General features: G+C 42.6%; 1 protein-coding gene across 1 annotated transcript; it reads left to right on the top strand.

Moving 5' to 3' along the window:
- Positions 1-15,972: 15,972 nt before the first annotated feature.
- LOC146205487 (uncharacterized) lies at positions 15,973-20,090 on the top strand. Its single transcript, XM_084590185.1, has 4 exons — positions 15,973-16,131; positions 16,408-16,532; positions 16,870-16,936; positions 19,607-20,090. The coding sequence occupies exons 2-4, from the start codon at positions 16,410-16,412 to the stop codon at positions 19,693-19,695; spliced, it is 279 nt and encodes a 92-aa protein (XP_084446311.1). The 5' UTR covers positions 15,973-16,131; positions 16,408-16,409; the 3' UTR covers positions 19,696-20,090.
- Positions 20,091-22,068: the final 1,978 nt, after the last annotated feature.

Below are 22,068 nucleotides of genomic sequence, written 5' to 3'. Positions count from 1 at the left end.
TGTTGCTATTTTCAGCGCGCTTATAGGGACCGGGCGCCCGTTGTATAGCGCCACCGTCGCCTCGGTGGAACAGCGCCGCCCGCGGCGGAGTGCCGAAACAGCGGAATGGCGAGGCAGCTGAGCGGCGCAGTCGTTTCCGTTCTGCGAGGTGTTTTTGAGCCTGTCCCTACCCGTCGTTTTGCGGTGTGGTTTTGAGAGCTTTGAGCTGCTTTGAGTAATCGCAAGGAGTATTTTTTGACGGGGAAATCTTGAAAAAAGAAAAGGGCCGTTCTCGGCAAGGCGTGCGTGTTTTTTTTTTTTTTTAACCGCCCGGCGCATGGTATTTCTGTTATATACTCGAAAATGCCGCGCGCGCAATTTCACCATGTGCTAGGAACACCTTCGTTAGGCACTTGTTAAGGCGACTTCGAAGACGGGAATTGAGCCTGCACTGCGCGTCTATCTTATATTAGGTCTAGTCGGAATCTGCCTGAAGATCAAATACCGCCGAGCCTTGTAGCCGTGTAATAGTGGTAGTAGTAATGGTTTGCGTTCATGTAAAATGAAAAAGATGCTGCACCTGTCTTTTTTGGTAATAGCTGGGCTCAAACGATTCAGAGCAGAATAATAGCAAATGACATTCCAGTTTCAACTTTGCAACGAGTGCTGTAAAAGGAGTAAAATAAACAAGCAAGACAAAAGTAGGATCCTATTTATGGTTGGAATAGCAAACACACATATACTTCCAGGACTTCCTGCACAATTACGCTACAATAGATCACTGAACCCGGCCTTCAGACCATCAAACTTAATCATAATATAAGCCAAATTAGTAATACCACCTCAGCATCATTTTTACATATACGGCAATGCTCTTGTTGAACACGTCGGAGCTGCTACATATAATTGACTTAGAAAATATTATACTATGCATGCCTTTCTCCCGATGATGCTGCGGAGGTTGTGAAAAGAAAAAAAAAATTAAATTTCCTGCTAGCATTCTCTCAGCGCAGGAAGTTCAATGCGATTGACCGCACCTGCCTTGAACATCTGAAGGCAATAGTCCAATACTGTCAAACTGTTAAATACAGTCGAAAAAAAAAACACAGTGTGATGTGTTGTAAGACAAGCCACCGACAACTAAGAGAGCGTTCTATTGTAAAATGAATTCCTCTGATGGCTCGTTCGCTAAAGTGGTCTACTTTCTCAGCGTACACCACGAACTTGCGGGGCCGATACCTAGCTGACCTCGATACCTGATTAGTGTGAGGGGACACGACCATGTATGTAGTTTTCTATTTGCACGTAAAGGAATCCGGTTAACTGAAAGCCATTCCTTTTACAACTTTGGCACTGCAGCTTGCCGGACTGCTGCTAAATCTGTTTACATTGGCCATACCTAGAAGCAATTTCTGAGAGAGGTAAAACGGTCTTGTCATACTACGCCACAATCAGGAAATCTCGCATTCACTAAAACGCCGATGAGAAACACATGTATTTAGGCGGGCCAGGAAATGGACACTGCTGAGAAAATACGTAAAGCCGTGTCAGGTGCAAGGTGAATGCGAACAAAAAAAACCCTGCTACATGGCCTTCGAAATTAACAAAAAAATGCTACGACTATGTTCGTTTCTACAAATTAAATTGTATTTTTTTTCTTGTTCGACTTTTATATGAAGCCGATAGCAGATTCTGTGACCATGCGGCATTGATTCAGCTGTGAAATGAGTGATTTTCTTAGGCGAAATGGACATGCCACCAACAAATCTTAACAAATTCTAAGAGTATCAACGCAGAGCTCTCAGCGCATTTTCATTGGTTGACAAACGAAAAGAGGAAAAATGACAAGATCATGGCAATAGGAAATGTTCATGTCTCCTATTTGCTCTTTCTGTTAAGAGAAAAAAGTAAATTATCTTTGACTATGTCAGCGAAAGTATCCGCACAAACATTGTCTCTGCCCATCACTGAAGATCGTAACGCAGCCCGAGCGACGATGGTGGAGCTGCCTTTTCTTTTTCCGTGCTGGGGTTTTATTGTACACAGGCGCGGAAATGCTAGCGTTGTAAATTACGCTGTTGGGTTACTTCGATTTGCAATTGTCAATAAAGTGACTACAGATGAAGGAGTGCGGCTTCGGCTCTGAGACTCTCGTGCCGTTACTCCTGGGGAACAGAAGGCACAGAGCATCCGGTAGCTAGCGGAATTTTAAAAATTCGGCGCTATCCATGACCACACAGTAACCAAATACGTAGATACGTGCTTAGGTCAAAGAACGTCAAAGAACCATGCTTAGGTCACCCGCCAGTCATGCTTCTGTGGAAACCCGTAGAAATGAATCGACTTAAAAACGTCCGACGAGTTTGCCTAGCTGCCAGTGGAGCCAACAACGCACCACGTTTCGCCAGCCTTGTTCGACCAGACTTCATTTCACTGGACATATTCACACAATTAACTAGCCCAACTTTCTGTTCTCTTGAAGATATTATTCAGGCACAACGTCATCTAAATCTTAGGATTTCTAATTTCCACACAAACCAGCGGCAAACAGTACCCTCCAATGCGCTGGCAATGTGCCGGCCGGAGCCGGCGCATTCCGGCGATTGAGCGATGCGCCGAGAGGCGGCACCACCCGTTCAGCTGTCCGGTCCCTATATCGCGTCGTGCCGTATGATATGCCGACCTACCGCGGCAGAGCGCTGACACCCACCTCACCATGTTGCTCCGCGTTCGTACCCCTTGCCCACCGAGTAACTTGCGTTTACCTTTTTTTTTTTTTTTTGGCAGCGCCCGCCCAGCAGAGTTATGACGACCAACTCAGCATGTAGTCCGATGACGACAGGAGTGTGGACAGAGAAAATCGAGCCGCATCTAGGGAACGACCTAGCGGCCTAGCTTTCCAGTATCTTTCTGCTGTGGATAGAGTCGCTTCGCGTTTTCTTTTTTCTTTTCTTTTCGTTCTTTTTTACGCCAGAAAGCTTTGTCCGCCGAAACTGTACTGTTATCATGGATGGACGAGTGTCTAGCGCATCTTTCGGGACCACCTGTTTTTCCACGCAGCAAGCTACGAAGCGATCAGGCTTCAACCCTAACTATCGCCGACGGTATGCAGTGTTGGGCTGTGTGCGAGTGAACCGATACGAAAGCGATTAAACGAAGATCGATGTATGCTCTACGCATTACCCGCCTCCTGGTGAGGACAAAAACATGCCCCTTCCTCAGCAAGTAGCCTTCTTTAAATAAAGTCTCACTATACGTACACTAGTTAAGCGAAACAAATTAGTTTCCCTTCACTAGTGTGAGTATACACACTCTGGTGCAGTTAACTGTCTGTGTATACTCACCGGCCTCGGCTGTCTTGGACCGCGTAACTGGCTGTGATGAAGAGTATCCACGGATTGCTTAGATGCGATTTGCGTCAGGTATGTACATTCCCATTTAGCGTGCGCATTGTGTTGTGTTGGAGGCTGCGAAACCACCCCGGGACACTGATCAACCATGCGCCGAAATACAACAGCGTCCGCCGTGTTGACCTGTTCGCGGGTCTAGGCATTCGCTGGGATATGCGAAACCCATGAGTACATTTTTTTAAGGCGAACGCCTTTCTAGGCTCGTGGTGAAAATCTCATGTCGGCGAGATTTGTCCGCGAGTTGTGTCAGCGAGATTCAGCGAGTGACAGATACAGCGCCTTTCCTTTCCTGTAAATCAATTATAGAACGCCGGTGAACTTTGATGCGTTCAACGGAACGCATTTGATTAGACTAAAAATGCTTAGTACTGAGTAGTAATGACTAAAATGACCTACTAATGACTTGCAATGACCACTAATGACTTCTAATGTCCGATATGTCTAACGACACTTGTAACGACTACAATTGACTACAAATGATTAAAAATGCTTAGTGATGATCGACTAAAATGAGAGGACAAGAGGAAGAAGGAAAGAGAAATAAGAGGAAGAAGAGTAGGCCTTTGCCGTTCACCTCTTAAGAGATACCTTAAAAGACCCTATATTCTTTTTTTTACTACTGTTCTGCGACAAACTTAAAATATCATTTAAACATGTATATTTGCTTGCATTTATTCTTCTGTCGTCTGTGCAAGGCTAATGTTGAGCACTCATCAGATTTGTTGATGGTCTAGTTTGCGGTTACTTGTCTGTAATCGTTTTTTTTTTTCCCTTCGCCACGTCTCTTACAGTAAGAATAGCTGTGAAAGCGACTTTCGCAGTGGCAATAGCGAAGGCGCTCTTAATGGCTAACGTATGAGTTAGCGCTTCCTTTGAAACGTCGCTCATAGCCCTTTTATTGGCCTTGCAAAACTCTTCTAAATGCCTCCTAACGGCATCTCAACTTATCATGCATATACATAGTTATTTGCAAAGCTTTGGGCGTTGGCGTGATTTTTGAATTATTAAAAAAAAAAAAAAAAAAAAAAAAAAACATGCGGCCGGGCGTGGCCAATTCTTTCAGTTATGTGTCATTCGCTGTGTTTAAAATAAGAGTCATGCGTGAACTGGATCCTAACTTTATATTTTGCAGGCCAAGTTTCTGACATGTAGAGTTCGTGATTCAGATTTGTTCTATATACAACATCATAACAGTTCAGGCAACGTACACGGTGCCGTGTGCGGTTGCATGCACAAGCAGGGAAATAACTTTCTGCAGTCATAGTGAGAGCAGTAGCCTGATATTCTTGAAAGCCAGCAACGTATATAAGCTTCAGAGCCTTCCAATTACGGTCACCACGTGCCGTTGCCCCCCCCCCCCCCCCCACCCCCCCCCCCCACCCCCTTCCCCCGCCTAGGAAAAAGAAGCGAACTTGCTGATTTATGTTGGATAGACGCACTGCTTTCTGCATGAGTTGAGCTGGTGGTGGGTTCGTTTACAGGTAACATTATTATCCAAACAAGTTGAAGGTTGGACAGCCGTCAATGTAAGAGCACCGGACGCGATATTTGGAGGTCGTGACTCGTGGGTTCGGTTCCCACCGTCGGCGCGTTGTTTTTCCTTCTGTTTTCTCTCGCCATAAAAATTGATTACATTACTAATCCAGGCCAATAGCAAAAAGTAAAAACAAAAAATAAAAAATTCTTTACGCCTTCATTGGCCTCGCCGACTGTTGACTTCATTTTTTTCCTGTACCATAAGGAGCCCCTCATTTTTCCCTACATTTGTCTGCTTAATAGCTACCAATGATCTCAGTTCTGGCAGTCCAGAGGCAGCATAAGAGAGTTCTCTCTCATCTCCCGCCCTACCTCTCGATCCCGTTCTACGCGAGACTTGCGGTAATACAGGACGTTCCACGTCCACCGCTATGAATGAGGGTGGTAAGAGGGTGGCGGTGGTGAGCGCCCTCAAGTAGTTCGGGTTACAACCAACAAAACGCAGGAGACTGAACAGCCGTCGCTGTAGCTCACATGTACATTGACTACGTACAAAATATAGGACATTGTTTCAGTGTAATAAATACCATGCTAAAAAAAAAAAAAAAGTAGCTGTAGCTCAATTGGTAACAGCACCGACGCTATATTCGGAGGGCGTGGGTTCGCATTTCATCAGCAGCGTACTGTTTTTCTCCTACTTATTTACACCTCATTTAGAAACTATTACAATACTCATTCTTGTCAACAGAAAAAGAAAAAAAAATTCCTATGCTCTCCTTGGCCTCACTGACTGTTCGCTTATGCCATTTGTATAGTTTATAGGTATAAGGCGAGTTCAGGTAAAAACAGTAATCTAGGTCTCATGACTTTTTTTTTTTGTTGTTAAGGAAATTTTCATATGGGATGGGCAAATGTGTAGACGCAAAGAAATGGACCTTATAGTTTTGCAAGCTACGTCGCAGTTTTTTCTGGGAAAAAAAAAAAAAAAAACGTATATAACAACAGGTGGAAAACGCCGTTTGTGTAATTTCAAAAAGTTGCGCGTTTGAAGCCCTGCTGCTCGCGCTCTTAAATTTTGTCTTTCATCATCTCTCACTAATTAAATATATGAAATCTTTGCTTTTAAACGGTTATAAACACGTTATTTTTGTCATTGGATCTTTATGAAAAAATCGCAAACATTCCTTCAGAATAATAATAATAATAATAATAATAATAATAATAATAATAATAATAATAATAATAATAATAATAATAATAATAATAATAATAATAATAATAATAATAATAATAATAACTGGTTCACAGGAAAGGAAAGGCGCAGTATCTGTCACACTTGTTTCTGTGGACACCTGAACCGTGCCGTGAGGGAAGGGAGCAAGGTGGGAGTGAAAGTGGATAGAGAGAAAGAGGAGCCGTAGTGGAGGGCTACGGAGTAATTTCGACCACCTGGGGATCTTTAACGTGCGCTGACATCGCACAGCACACGGACGCCTCTTCGTTTCGCCTCCATCGAAACGCAGCCGCCGTGGTTTCGCCTTCAGAAACGACGCGCTGAAAAATTGTCAATTTTCAGCCCTACGTTCTGCATCACTGCAATAAGTTGCTGCCACTGAAGCTATTTCTCCATGTTATGCAGGCCAATGATGTTCATTTCAGGCACAATTTGTAACTTTAGACTATTAAGTTTTTTCCCTACACCACTTCAAAATCGGCTAGAATTAAGAAAACTACAAATGACAACTTTGATTCCGAATGAAAAAATTATCTTCGATTTTGCTTAAAATCTCCCTGAACAATTCCCCGTAATTCAAAAATATCAGGCACAAAAATGTGTTGCATTACATTGCTTAAAATAATATATAAACACACACACACACACACACACACACACACACACACACACACACACACACACACACACACACACACACACACACACACACACACACACACACACACACACACACACACACACACACACACACACACACACACACACACACACACACACACACACACACACACACACACACACACACACACACACACACACACACACACACACACACACACACACACACACACACACACACACACACACACACACACACACACACACACACACACACACACAAATCGGATCAACTCGGCTCACGCCGGTGCCCCTCAGTGGCATCATAGACTCATAGGGAAGGTTTGCGAAGTGACGTGAGAGGGAATGTACCACCCAGATCAGTTGCGAGCGGTTGTCAGGAGAATTTTCTGAAAAATTATTTGTAAATTATAGACTCCACGTAAATTTTCAAATTTGGCTGGAATACTCACAATGACCCACCTATTAGAATATTGGAGGAAGTAGCATTTTAGGGGCCCTTTGATTTTCAGTCTTAGACTCTGGCACGATGCACTGAGACGTTGCCACTTAAGCTAATTCATTTTATTACGCAGGGCCTGCTCTTAATTTCAGGTAATATATGTAGCTCTAGATTAGAAATTTCTTTCTCCACACCGCTTCAAAATCGGCCGAAGTTCAAACATAACTGACAACTTTGAATCGAATTAAAAAAAATATCTTCAATTTGATTCAAATCTCCACGAAACAAACCTCGGTACTTGTTTATTATCAGGTAATGAAAAAAACTTTTCACTTTGCGTTATATTGTTTTAAACCACAAAAATAGGTGTAAAACTGAGCGCATGCTTTCATTCTATAGAATATTGCTTAGGGCTTCTGCTTAGGGCTTCCTCTTAAAACGAGAAAGCGTCATAAATTCGATTTGGTTTTTGCTGAATTTTATTCCATGTAATATCCAAATCCGTCATAGTGCTCGTGAAGTCATTTTTCGCTTTTTTTTTTTTTTTTGGCAGCGTTGATGATAGCTTAAAATCATATAAGTTCGCTATTTCTTGTAATTTCACGGGAACAAGCGAGTGATGGTATAACTTTTTCTCTACCCTGTAATTTTGTCATTGTGAGGAGCATTGGTATTCATAGAGTGATTAAATATATATTTCATTTCTCGATTATTACAAAGTAATATATATATATATATATATATATATATATATATATATATATATATATTGTTACGGGGATTCGAAATTTCCGGAGCTCTCTACTGTACGGCGTCTCTTATAACCTGAGTGGCTTTGGGACATAAACCCCATAAACCGAACCAAATCAAACGATATATTTTGAAGTCGATTTTCCTAATGTGCACTTCTGCGCTATCGTAGGCAAACCGCTGTGCAGCATGAATGTTTTTGAAGAAATTGCATATTTCTTTATGGCAGCAGCACGAATGAGCCGAGATGACAACTATTCTTCTCGAGGAAGCTTTCTGGCGCGTAGAAAACGCGAGGCAAACAAAGCAAACGCGCCGTCCACCGAACCTGGAAAGCCTAAAGCGAAATGTCAGACCCGAAAACATCCGGAGTCCCCTATGAGTGCGTTATGTTGCAGCTCATATCAACGGAGTTTTCTTGTACTACTACTAAACACGCGTAGCGACCAACAACAGATACTGAAAGCGGCTGCAAGCAAGCTTTAGGTATCGTACTGTCACGGAACGACTAATAAGTTTATTGTGGAGATGTGTGCTCCTGTGTTGTGTTTCCAGCTACGTGTCTGTCTACGTTGCGTCCAGTTCTGGGTACGTGTGCCCGCGATGCACGTTTTAGCTCAGTGCTCTGTAATCAAGCTGGAACGCGACGAATCCGGATGAAGCTATAGCAGTAACCAGTCTCTCCCCTTCGCTCCTTCATCGAACGTACGCGCGGTATCTGTCCATGATTGGCGCAGTTGGCGTTCGCTGAGAGAGGGCGTTTCATCGCATCGAACGGGCCCGCCATCGAGCTGCAGTGCCGCGTTGCGGCGATCACTTTATTCAGAACTTTCACCGTGATTCCAACTGTCCACTCGACTTTTCCTTTTCGTGTCTATTTCATTATCTCGTATATTCCTAACTGTAATGTAATGCATGGTTTGGTCGTTTATTTGCCTTAAAAATCTTCTGTGTTATTCCTCCTTGTCGCGTTTCCGGGTTTGTACTGTTAATTGTTGCATAATCTACGCATTCTGTCACTTTGTGTATTCGTTCTCCCCGAGCTCCTGCTTGCTGGCCAATTCACAGACACGCCTGAAGCTTCCAAGGGCTGACCGGCCTTAACAAAATAAATTGTCCAACGCTGACTCTTCGGTCAGCTGGAAACGTAAAGCAGCCCCTGTGCCTCCATGGTTTGCGCCTGGCAGCCGTTAAAAACGAGCAGTTCGTGACACATACGTGTTATAGAACAAAACAAGCTTAAAAAGTGCATGCCTGATCTCGATCACTGTGCAGTGTATCCATGTGCATTCAGTATTAAATAAAACTTCTCAAGATTTCTTCATCTGAGAGGCAGCCTGAACAATTTTATAGAAAAGAAAAAAATTAATATTGAGTATTAAGTTTATTATTATATTTTTAAATATGCTGAAATATTTTTACTGCCTAATATTTATGAAGTACAGAGGATTGTTTTCAAAGGGTTTTCATGATTAAAAATTGATATGTAATTTTTGCTTAAATTCGAATCTGAATTGTCCATTTTTTGATGTTTTTGGATTTGGGCCGATTTTGAAGCGATGTGGAGAAAGAACTTACTAATATAGGGCTATAATTTTACCTTAAATAACGAACTGGACCTTCATAATACAGGTAAAAAGCTTAAGTGGCAACATCTCATAATATCTTGCCAGGAATGGAAGGGCTGAGAGTTGACTTCTTTGTAGGGCATGAGCTCAGATTTATATTTATTTTTACAATTCTAAACGATATAATGTAACACATTCTTGTTGACTGATATTCACGAAGTACTGAGGATCGTTGTGGGAGATTTTATTAAAATCGCGGATGATGTTTTTGTCTTTCAATTGGAATCAAATTGGTCCATTCTTTATTTTTATTTTAATATAGTCGATTTGGAAGCAGTGTGGAGAAAAAAAACTTACTGATCTAGAGCTACAGGATTTGACTGTACTAAAGCACACAACTTACATAATAAAGAAAAACGTTTTCGTGGCAACACCTGATTGTATCATGCCATGATGTAGAACTGAAGTTTGACTTTTTTTTTTTTTTTTTGCAGCGCGTCGCTCCGAGCAATGTTTGCGATTTTTTCCTAAAAGCTCCGGCAACAAAAAACGATTTTACAAACTTTCTAAAAGTAAATATGGCACAGATTGAATGAGTAAGAAAATGACGTATCCCATGAAGGCTAGTTTCGACGGGGTAAAGAAGGCTTCCTTTTGTCCTTGTTTGGTGGCTGGTATAGCTGCTTTACAGTTTAAAGTGAATAGTGTAGTCGTGAAAGGATACGAATTTATCCTTCGTTAATTGGGGGACTCAACCTGGCTCGGTGCTCATTTGACATAACCATGCATATTCCTGAGCCACCCACAATGAATTCAGAATAAAGTATTTCTATTTTTGTTATTATTTGCTATACTGTGAGCCAACTTAATTGTTGCTCTAACGTTGCCTGAAGTACCGTGGTACAAACATCCATGCAAAAGTTGAAGCAACAGAATTCAACGTTGCTCTAACGTTACCTCAGGTACGTTTCTATGACGTTTTAGAATTACATTGCAGCAAAATTTACGGGCATATTTCTGAGTTACACCTAGACAACATTCGTGAACAGAAATTTGTAACCTAATTCTGACTATAGGCTCTCATCTCACCAAGACGGCAAAGCACAGTTTTCAAGATGAAAATTATTTGCAACATGATCATACACACGTCTTTTTTTTATTATTATTATTATTATTTTTTTTTTTTTTTCAATTGTAAGCTTAATAAGATGATTGGAATATCTTCTCTCAACTTGCGAGTGTCACTGGTTCTAAAACAGGGCGGCCTTATGTAGGGGATATGTTCACTGAAACTTTGTTATGTGCGCGTGCGCAGCGCGATGCTTTTACATCTTGTTCGTAATGTTACTTAAACTGATACCGGGTGTCCAAGCTAACTTTAGCCAAGGGTTAAAATATACCACGTTTGAGATAAGCCAGAGAAACCACAAGTGTATTCAGCTGCCAGCCATCTGGCGCATTACAGTCAATGTTTTATTTGCAATTAACTAATTAGTAATTAAGGCATTTTTTAGTTATTGCCTTTAGACAATAAATGTGATTTGCAAGGTTGGAGAGCACCGCCTGAAACCCTCATTCATTTCCGATAAAGAAAGCCTCACGTGTATCGTTTTTCTAAGGTCTTAAGAATGCCCACGAAAAAAAAAAAAAGCACATATCACGTGATTAACACATTCGTGCGCCACGTTTGTGGTAGACAGCCTAGTCCCAGCGGTAGGCTGATATCTTTGCGATGGTTGCAGCCAGCGCGGTGGGCTCGCTACGACTTGCACCGTCACGTGCACCGCCATGCATCGCCTCGACTGCCTGAAGCGAAGAAATCATCGCAGACGTATCAGCCTGCCGCTGCAACGGGGTCGTGGAGATACGGACGCAGCTGATTTCGTTCACTGAAACCCTGGTCGAGAGCAGCACAATCGTGGCGCACGAATGTGCCAGACACGGGATAATTTTGTATTTCGCGGGCTTTCTTCAGAGCTTGGAAAAACGATACACGTGAGGTTTTCTTTATAGGAAATAAATGGAATTGGGTTTGGTTTGGTTTGCTTTGTGGGGGTACGTCCCAAAGCGACTCAGGCTATGAGAGACACTGTATAGTGGAGGACTCCGGAAATTTCGACCACCTGGGGTTCTAAAATCAAGAAGGTGCTCTTCTCAACTTCGCAAATTCATTTACTGTCTAATTATCTTAATTACTAATTAGTTAATTGCAAAATAAAAAAAAATCCCTGTGGAGTGCCAGATGGCTCGCAGCTGTATATAAGCGGTTGTTCTGGCCTACCTCAAATGTTTCATTTTTTTTTAACGCTTGGCTAAAGTTAGCTCGGGCATCCTGTGTATATATATATGAAAATGGGCATGGGCTGGACATGTCATGCGCAGAAAGGATAACCGATGGTCTCTTAGTGTAACAAACTGGATTCCAAGGGAAGGAAAGCGTAGCAGGGGGCGGCAGAAAGTTAGGTGGGCGGATGAGGTTAAGAAGTTCGCAGGGGTCAAGTGGCTGCAGGTAGCACAGGATCGGGTTAATTGGTTAAATATGGGATAGGCCTTCGCAGTGAGTATACAATCAGGCTGATGATGATGATGATGATGATGTGACAGTTATTGAAAAGTTCTAGGTAAAAGGCCTTCATGTCGTCCACGCGGCGTTAACACGGTTACAGGAAGGTTATTGTCGCAGTTAGGTCTACAGAACGTCTCATGTCAAAATTCCTTTAGATGTCAATTAGCCCTTTTTATGTTTCGTGGTTCCTACCTTAAAAGTTTCCGGCTTGATGTTTCCTCGATTTATTTCTCTGCTCTTTCGATTAGAAAACCTCTAACGTAATCGCAGGTCCTCTTGCAAATATATATATATATATATATATATATATATATATATATATATATATATATATATATATATATATATATATATATATATATATATATATATATATATCTGCCGGATTAATTAGTATGGCTTCGTGTTTGACGTTATGAAAGGCTTTATGTAGATCGAGGCCCAGTTTAGTTTTTATGCCCCTTTTGTAGGTAGGGTCTATGATATCTGCTTTGAGTTGAAGCATTACGTCCTAGTTGCGTGGACAATTCTGCGCCATTAAATTTTTTTTGTGTGTGCTAAAACGTTCGTATTTCGTTGTATCATTTGTCTTAATTAGAGGTGCACCTAATTTTTGGTTGCGTGTTTTACGTTCTGTAAGTCACCACGGGCTATCTGCCTACAACCGCCAGTCAGAGAAAAGATAAAGGTAAGCCTAAAAATTAATATGCAGAATACTAAGGTAAATGTTCAATAGCCTCGGGAAAATACTTAGGAGAGGTAGTAGCCGCAGATCCGGACACGAGAGGGAAACAACTAGGAGAATAATATTTAATAGCAACCGTTAAAATATTTTCTGAAACCTTAGAAGGTGAAAAATAATTTCTCTCCTTTGTTTTAAACGAAAGCGTCTACCAGCCACTTTCTCTCTCCCTTTTTATTTACCTTTCCACATATGCTCGAATCACTAGAGAACCCCTTTCGATGGAGCCAGACTTTAAGCTCTGGATGCAGCTCGCACGGGGCCGGGAGAGGCCTTCGCCCTGCTTGTGGGTGCGTACAGCTGGTGAAGATGATGCTGAATGATTTAAATAATTTTTTCCTCACCTGTTTCGGTTTTTGTTGAAACCGAGCGATGGCTGTGACGGGAAAGTGAAGGTTAGGCCCTATGAACGATGCAAAAACTGCGTATAATCGCTCGTTCGCTGTTCTAATTTACCATAACACCAAAGCCAGCATGCCTCAAGAACAGGAGTCACAACTGGAGAAGACACAGCGATTGGTAGTTATTCACGTGACCTCAGTCAGATTTGACCTAGAACTATCATTAAAATGAACCCTAGCAGCTGCTAACCGTTCACTTAGCACCTTAAAATGTAACCTTCGACATGTTCCGGCGTCCGCGCGTAAACTTCCTTATATTCCATTAATTCGACCTAAAATTGAGCATGCTTCTGGCATATTGGACCCAGATCAAGCTGACATCAAAGAGAACATCAAATCCCAGCAAAACCGTGCTGCTCGTTTCATCCTTTCAAGGTTAAACGCATATCACATGCCACACTTCAACTTTCGCCCCCCCCCCCCCCCCCCCCCCCCCAAATCATTCATACCCAAAACCATTATTGATTGGAACCGGCTGCCTTCCACAATTGCAACTGAAACGAATGCGACATCATTTCACGAACTTTTAAAAAATGAAAGCGATGTGCAGTTTTCTTCTAATTCCGTACGTTCTAGAAGAAACGCGTCACCCATATCTGGAACTCTCATCAACCATATTTGCCAAACGCCATCGAAGCTATTCAAAACAGGGCCACCCGATTCATTCACTCCTCATACTCGTACGACGTGCGCATATCGTCTCTAAAATCGCAATCAGGTCTATCTAATCTTTCTACTCGCCGTCATATAGCCAGTCTTGTCTTGTTTCACAAGTTATATTATTCGCCACTAAAACAAAGAACCATACATTTTCGCACTCCCACAACGTAGATCCCGTCGCATCGGTCATTCTCTTCAAGTTTTGCGTCCACGTGCCCGCGCCACTGTTTTTGCCAACTCATTTTCTTTGCTCGTGCAGCAGCTGACTGGAACGGTCTTCCCCACAATATTGCTGCCATAGCATGTTCATCAACACTTTTTCAAGCACTGTAGATTCCTGCATTTTGTGAACCCCACCCCTTATGTAACACCCACGGCAGTAGAAAGGTAGTAAAACCTATTTGAAGTTACTGCTGCACTTACTAGCTTCTTATTTTTTTTTTTTTCTAAGAGTGTATATCTGCCATTTTTGCCTATCAGATGTGTTAGCGAATTTCATTCTAGACCTATCTCTTTCGTATGTTGCCATAAAAATGTGTTCTTTGTGTGATTGAGAAACTTTTAGATAACAGCCGAACGTCTATTCCGGAGCAAAATGCGCTGATTTGGTCACTGCTGTCACATGTTAAAATTTAGCCCCATTCTTCTAACAAGGTTGCCAACTTGCCTTGCGCATGGAAGCGCGTTTGCTGGTGTGGCATGCAGATGCCCCTGAAAACATACGTCGGCTGGATCTAGAACGCTGAGGAGGTTATGTTAATGCTGAAGTATTGGGAGATAGAAAATGCGCTCGCTACAATGAGCAATCGATACATGTAAGGTGGCGCCTCGTTGTTTCAGAACGGTATTTCACACACAATAGATGTGATGTTTTACTCACCGTTATGAGTTTGAGATTTTTTTTTTGGTTCCATTTATTATTACTATTTTTTGTCATTATGTTCATTTTATGCTTTGTTGTTCCGCCACATTTTGATACTTGTTACCTCTTCAGTTATTGCGTGTTCCTTGTTTTGTTTTTTGTTCCGTTCCTTATGTTAGATGTTCCTTCTTATATCTTCATGTTTGATTTTTATACCACCCGGTATGTAATACCCTCCTGACAACGGCCTTTAGAAGTTTCTGGAAATAAAATAAAATAAAATAAAAACTCAACTTTGAAAGTCATAAGGCCATAACCGCAACCCTCTATCGGCCGTTGAAATGGTTGAAACTTCAGTGGTAAAAACCATGGTCCCGTGGTAAAAACTAACACACGGTACCGAAACCGAAACTGAAAATTGCATACTGGATACATGGCACTAACAACGTTAACGTCCGACGCATGGTGGTCGGAACGACCACACTCTGCCGTGTTATATAATGTTAGTGACTGAACTCTAAGGACGGTTTTAATGTGTTCTGTAATTTTATTCCTTTAATGAATCTCACTTTATTGTTCGGTGGCGCCATCCCTAAGGCGAGATGCGCACTACGCAGTGGGCGCGTACACTAGTAATACTAGTAATCTTGGCGCCTACCGCTATACTCCGTTTCATACATCAGGTGCAACGCAGCGAAAGCTACGCAAGTAGTCGGTAAGAAAAAAAAACAGGAGGCGTATAACTACGCGCTCGTTCTGTAGCCGAGTGGTTCCTGCAGAAACGGGCTCTTTTCCGAGCATACACGTTTCCAATAACTTGCTTCGCATGCCTAGACATCTTCGCAGAGAGGATCTTATAGAAAAAATGCACACCAACCAACCATTTTCTCAAAAAGAGATGCGCAGCGCGGAGGGCACAGCCAGCGCCATCTAGTGGCACAGCTGGCAAGTTGCGAGGCAGCGAAAGCGCGGCACGAACAAAAACGACATAAATAACATACAAATTCACCCAATCCGATACTTTCTTCCTAAAAAAGGTGCTTTTTATGAAGTTGATGGCAAATGTAAAATGTATTAAGCTTGCAGGCAAAGCAACTATTATTTTCTCTCGTCAAGAGCAGGCACTATTTTTCATCGCGGATGCGGAGAGCGCGAACAAGAGCGGTAGCTTTGGTAGTGTTGCACTTGATGTATGAAACGGAGTATAGGTATAGTGAACTAGAATAGTATAGGTTGTTTTGCTGTCTTGACTTGGCTTGGCCGCTTGGCATTAGCAACTGCGCCCGCGCCGCTGTTGTGAAGCGTTCTGAACGTTCTGTAATGTTTACTCTGGTACAGCTTGTTCGAACGTAGCTACTCATACGAGGTTTCCGGCCGTTTTCAACGACACAGGACATCGGTGAGCTATGTGATACTCTGGCGAAAGAGACGCGGGTACCAGTGACGGTGGGAGACTACTGTTTTGAGTGCACGCAAATTCTGCAGAACTAGATTGCCTACTTGCTTAGCTCGCAGACGTCGTGGAACGCAGTGCTTGCCTTTCCGAGTCATGTGAAAATCTGTCAGGCGGATTTTATTGGCCTCAAATCATTTCGCACATTAAAATATGATTGGTATTCGTAATACATGAGATGCTTGTACCACGGAGATTTTCATTTACGATCCTGATATGCAGTGATGGCAGAGCAGCCTGGTTACTCTTCTGGCAAAAATCAAGATTCAAAGTCCGATCTGAACAAGACTACGCCTGGAGGTGACCATGCACCGGATCCAAAGAACATTCAAGATCTGACACAATACGTAAGCACATCGTTCATCGCATTAATAGCCGTGTGCCGTTGTTACCCGCTGCTTCAAGCTTTCTTTACGTTCTACTGCTCGCGTGGCCACCTTTTTGCTCTAGAAAAAGTAATATGCGTTAACCAAGCTTCACCCTCTGCGCGCAGACAGTGCCATTTTTAGGTTACGCAGTACGAGGTCGCAAATTAAATACTTCTGGGATTGTGCAGTGTTCACAATTGTTTTCTCTTTTCTGCAGGGACTGTGCTTTGAGAGCAAAGTACGAAGTCCACTTGCAGGTTTCTCTGTTGTGCATCGGGTTAAATATGCCTCTTTTTTTTCGTTGTTTTTTTTTCAGGTGCAGACTCTGCTTCAGCAAATGCAGGATAAATTTCAAGTGATGTCTGATCAGATACTTACAAGGAATATCCTTTTTTTGTGCTACTGTTCGTTACAATCTGTGCAGGCATTTTATTCTCCAAGGCAGTAGCAGTAGCAGTGAACGTATGTGGACATTTGCTACCATGAACTGAAATTGTGTGCGCTACATTTGCATTAGTTGGCTTTCATATTGTAACCTCAAAGCCATCAAGCTTGCATAGACACTGATTTGTCTATGCAAGTAGATTTCTTATGGGCATTTATGATCAAGGTGGCTGCACTGGAATTGGCTTTATATTAAGATATGTTTTCGTATTCAGCTTTGGTTGAGTACTTTGAGCCTTCTGAAGGCATACTCAAAGTTGCCTTGTTGGCTGTAATTTTTGGCTCTTGATAGCAAACTGAGGTAGAGAAAAATGTGGCAAGTGCCTTACCAGTGCATGAGACATGCTGCTGCTGTCTTGATGGATTGACATAGTAAGGGACATACCTTCCATTGCCTGCTCGTTGCTTTATAAGTAGCAATATTTTAGGTTAAACCACTCATCTTGTGTAGAATTTGAGTTGGTGACTTCCTTCTACTGTAATACTATTTTTGGCAATCAGGCTTGCTGTCACCAGTAGGGCAGGCCAAAATTCACTGCTGTTTACATTTAAGGTTACCTGAACACTGCTTATAGAATTGCACTGGCATAGGTTACCTGAAAGCTAGTTATCTCAGTACAGTGGCATAGTGGTGCTGTTTTTTCTTTTTGAAGACAGCAGTGTTTATCACTACCCTGTTTTTATGGCCCTGGGTGGGGATGTGTCTCCTTTCTTTATAGCAGCTTTACCTAAAAGTACACTACAGAGTTGTTTCATGTGTACCAAGCATTTGTTTAGTTGAGTCTTAAATCAGTGTAAGGTTTAAAGACATTTGAATGTTTTTATGCAAAGGAAATGGACAGAGAGGACCAAACTTGACAGGAGACAGCAACACTTCAAAAACTAGAAGAAAAAAAATGCAAAACTAGAGACAGTGACAGTATGAATTCATGCAGATTATACTTCTGCACAAAGATAAGGAAAATGCTTTGAGGAGTAAGCATTAGAAAAAAAAGAAATTCTCAGACAGGCACTGTCACATTAAAAACATTGTCCCAGTCATTTGCTGTTGATAGTCAGTCGTTTATAATCTGCTAGCGGCATTAACTGCAGACTTCTTCAGTTTTCACTAGCTGCAATGTGCGAGTAATATGAGCTGTAAGCATGTCATTAACGTTGGCATTAAGGAACCGACATCTGCCGCTGCTTCTTGTGCATTAAGTTGAATGCTGTAGTTTCTGGTTAAAGGTGTGACCAGGCTTCCTGAATGCATTTATTTGCACTGCAGATGTACCAGCATAGCCAAATACTGCTCAAAGTGTATTGTTATGCTATGTAATTGCATGCTACTTATTTGTACTGTCGACAGTACAAGTTTTCAGGACATGGATGTGCGGTAAAAAGTTACAGCACAGTCATACAAGTGAATTACCTGAAATATACAGGTATGGAGGGATGCACTATCAGAGTAAAATGAAATGCGAACAGCGAAGTGCAGGGAAAAAGGCCCAGCTCAGGCAGTATGCCTGTAGTCATTAGGGACAAGAGCTCTCATCTGGTTTCCGTAGTTTTGCTTCTGTTTTCTTATTCTGCCCATTGGAGTGCCACATTCATTCTTTCCATTGATGGTGATTTGCACAGCGTGGTTCCGTGCTATTTTCAGCATTGCAGCCAGACGCTGATATTGGCAAGGATCGAAGAAAAATCTCTCTTAGTCAGATCTAAAACACCGAGCTAACAGTGCTCGCTTGATGCAGGCCACAGCCGGCACCGTCAGTGAAACCATGCTGCGCAAGTCGCCATCTTTGGAACGAATGAATACGGCACTCCAGTGTCAAAACAAGAAAACAGAAGCAAGTCGATAACTGAAAAAGCACGCCGATCTGTGGTGATGAAAGGCAGGCTGTCTGAGCTGGACCTTTTTTCATGCACTCCGCTGTTTTCATTTCATTTGACGCTGATAGTACTACTGCACTCAATATGACATGCAACCATCGAGCGTGTGGCTGCAACAGTTTCTGGACGCACGATGGTATCTAAAGACAATACTGTGACTGTCTGCTGCATACCCCGCATTGTCCACTCGATGCAGCTGGAAAGTGCAAAGCCGTGACGTCATTCAGCCTTTACACACCCTAAATTGCACCGTGTGCGAAACGCAGGTTGCCCTGCCCCCAAACTTGCTACATCACGGGTGCAAGATGCAGGTGTGATATGCCCACGATAGATTTGCACCACGTGTTGTCATACAGACATTGTCACGCAGGCACCAGTGATGCAGTAATGCTTGAACCGCATGGAACACTTTGATGCTGCCAAAAGCAGACGATGCAGGGGAGGACATTGACATATGGAAGAGCAAAATTCTTTCGCTTCATTTTCACTAGCTCTTTCCACTGTGCTTCCGGGAAGCACTGCAGCCTTGCTGCTAGGCGTTGCAAGTCGTATTGAGCGCAAGAGTGGGCTCATTTTGGTAGTGACGTGGAGCTGTGATAGTTTTGCCAAGGACTTGCGTCCTATATCGCTTGCTACCATTAGTACCTTAGTGTTGAACTACTACATAATGAGGGATGCATGCATGCAGTGAGAGGCATAGTGTGTCTGATGTGTACTTTCCTTAACATGCCCACTTGATGAAATGGGGCATCGTATTGATGATTTGGAAAGGAACATTATAGATCTCATGGCTCAAGCAGGAGTTGAAGAAGCTGACAAGTGACTTGTGAAGAACAAAATGGCATGTGCATAGCTACTACTTGCAAAATGTAAAATAACTGGTTGTCACTATGCTGTGTGCATGGAAATGAAGTACCAAGCTAAGAAATTCGACGTCTCGCCTCAAATATTTTGTTTCCTTGTGGATTTGTTTTTTAGGTGTCGCCTCACAGTGTTAGAATGAGGCAGGCCTCATGAATTACAAGGCTGTTCTGTATGTATTATGCCTAGAGCTGCCATGTGTGGCAATGACCTTTCTCTTGCATAGAATGAAAAGCACTTGAACATAACATACCGTTATGCTGTATATATTTGCAACTCATTTTACTTTGCAGTTGCCAAAAGTTCTAGTAATTTATGCATGTGCTATGAATTAAATTTTTCTTTTGTGACGTGGGAGTTTGCCTCTGTACTCTTTCCTCCGATTGCAGCAGTTTTGTGTTGCCACTGAAAATTTAGGCAAATGTCTATAGATACTTCGACAGCTGTTCATATTAAAAAGGAATTTGTTCCGCTACAGAATTCTATGGCAACTGTGCAAAGCCTTGACCTTACTCAACCTCCCACATCGAGGTTGAGGTCCGGTTTTCAAACTTCACGAAAGAAAGTTTCAGATATGGCTTATCTCTCCTCACTCCACGAGGTTAAGGTTCACCTCTCAAGGATGGCCACCTTCTGGCCAGCAGTTACTTTCGGCAAAACACTTTGAGACACTTCCCAAGCATTTTCCACTCCCACCATTATTGCCAAGCTGGAGGGTGTACATAGTGGCCACCGAGAGGTCGTCGCAGTGTTCGACCGAAATGCTGCACTTTGCGTGTGTGAATTTCTCGTTTTACAGTAGCTACCAGCCAAACTGCATGGCTCACTAGGCTTGCTTTCATTGCCTTTTCTCTATAATAGATACAGATAGTTTGAAATGACAAAATCAGTCCACAAACTAATCTCCATCTCTGCTGCGAAATTTTGGCAAATGAAATGCCGCAACACTTCTAGAAGAAACTGCGGCTCTGGAAGGTGCCGGAAACTAAGCAGTTTTTCTATGCTTTTAGCTTAAGAGGTGTACATTCTTCAAACGACTTGCCAAGGCACACTCCGCAAATTTTGACCTGGTGTCCTTAACTTTCAGATGTTTCACGCAGTACAAAAGCACCTTGCTTTTCACCGAGTGGGTATTGGGGTAACCTCTCAAAGCAACACGCACGCAGGCTATGACAAGCCATAGTGAAGTGCTCCTAGTAATTTAAACCACTTGGGCACCTGCACTACTTTGATGCACTTTCCAACCCTGGGCAGTTCACAATAGTCTGGAGCCATTCACTGCAATCACATGGCCCATGTATCACTTCTTCGAGCTCTTTTTTCTTTCAGTGGGATCAGTCCTCTTTCTGTACTTGGCAGTTATGTCCATCAGCACCATGCTTAACTGGGAGAATTTACAATTTTACTCGTCCAAAATCTCTCCAATGAATAGTCGCTACACCTTAGTGCATCTCCCAGAACCCACCAAGCCATCATTCAGCTTTACCCACCTACAGCTAGTTGTGTTGGGTCATTTGGTAGAACAGCATTTTGTGCGGTAGTGATCAAAGGTTGAAGCCCCTGACCAGAGCAGTTTTCAGTTTTTAGCATGTGCATGCGAAATGCTGCACAACTTTCCTTAGTAGCAGCATTTTCTGGAGTGCAGCCATATTTCCTAACTGCTACTCTGGTTGGCAACTCCACCAAAAATCTCTTATCCTACACATGCAATTTTAATTTGACAGAAAAGCAACTACAGCAAGCTGCAGCTGGATGTTTTACTGGACTCTATCCATGGCTTTATTTCATACATGCCAGGCAATTACTAAGTCTTGCAAAAACCATGCCATGGTCTTTACACTGAACAATTTGCAAGCCATTTCACACTTGACTGCAGCAAACAGCATTATTAGGGTAAAGGCACTACTAATCCGGAGGTTAAGAGCCTAGCAAAACTGTCTGCTTGCTTGTCCACAAACTGGCCATGCTGCATGGTAGTGGCATCTCATCAGTCTTGCCTGGGCAAGTACACTGGTTTCAGAGACCACACGTTGTCCAACTCCTATCAGAGGCAAAAGCAAAAACACTGCAATAGGTGCTTTTGCTCATCATAACCAAGTTTAAGGTTAAACATCTCCATTTTCCCTTAATCAAATGAGAGGAAATAGGCCTATTATGGTAAATGTGTACTTTGGGAAGAGTATAAGCGGCCAGCACATGTTACGCTACCAATTTAATGGAACAGAATTTGTTCCCCAATGTAGCCCAGGACCTGGAGATATAAGGAGCCTGCACTGCATAGGTAGCGCTGCAATTGTCCCGCAGCGCGACTCAAAAATGCTGTTAGCAGCTTTGT

Source organism: Amblyomma maculatum, chromosome 1 (genome assembly GCF_055883805.1).
Source record: "Amblyomma maculatum isolate TAMU_Amacu chromosome 1, ASM5588380v1, whole genome shotgun sequence".
NCBI lineage: Eukaryota > Metazoa > Arthropoda > Arachnida > Ixodida > Ixodidae > Amblyomma > Amblyomma maculatum.
This window is presented reverse-complemented; position numbering and strand designations above follow the sequence as displayed.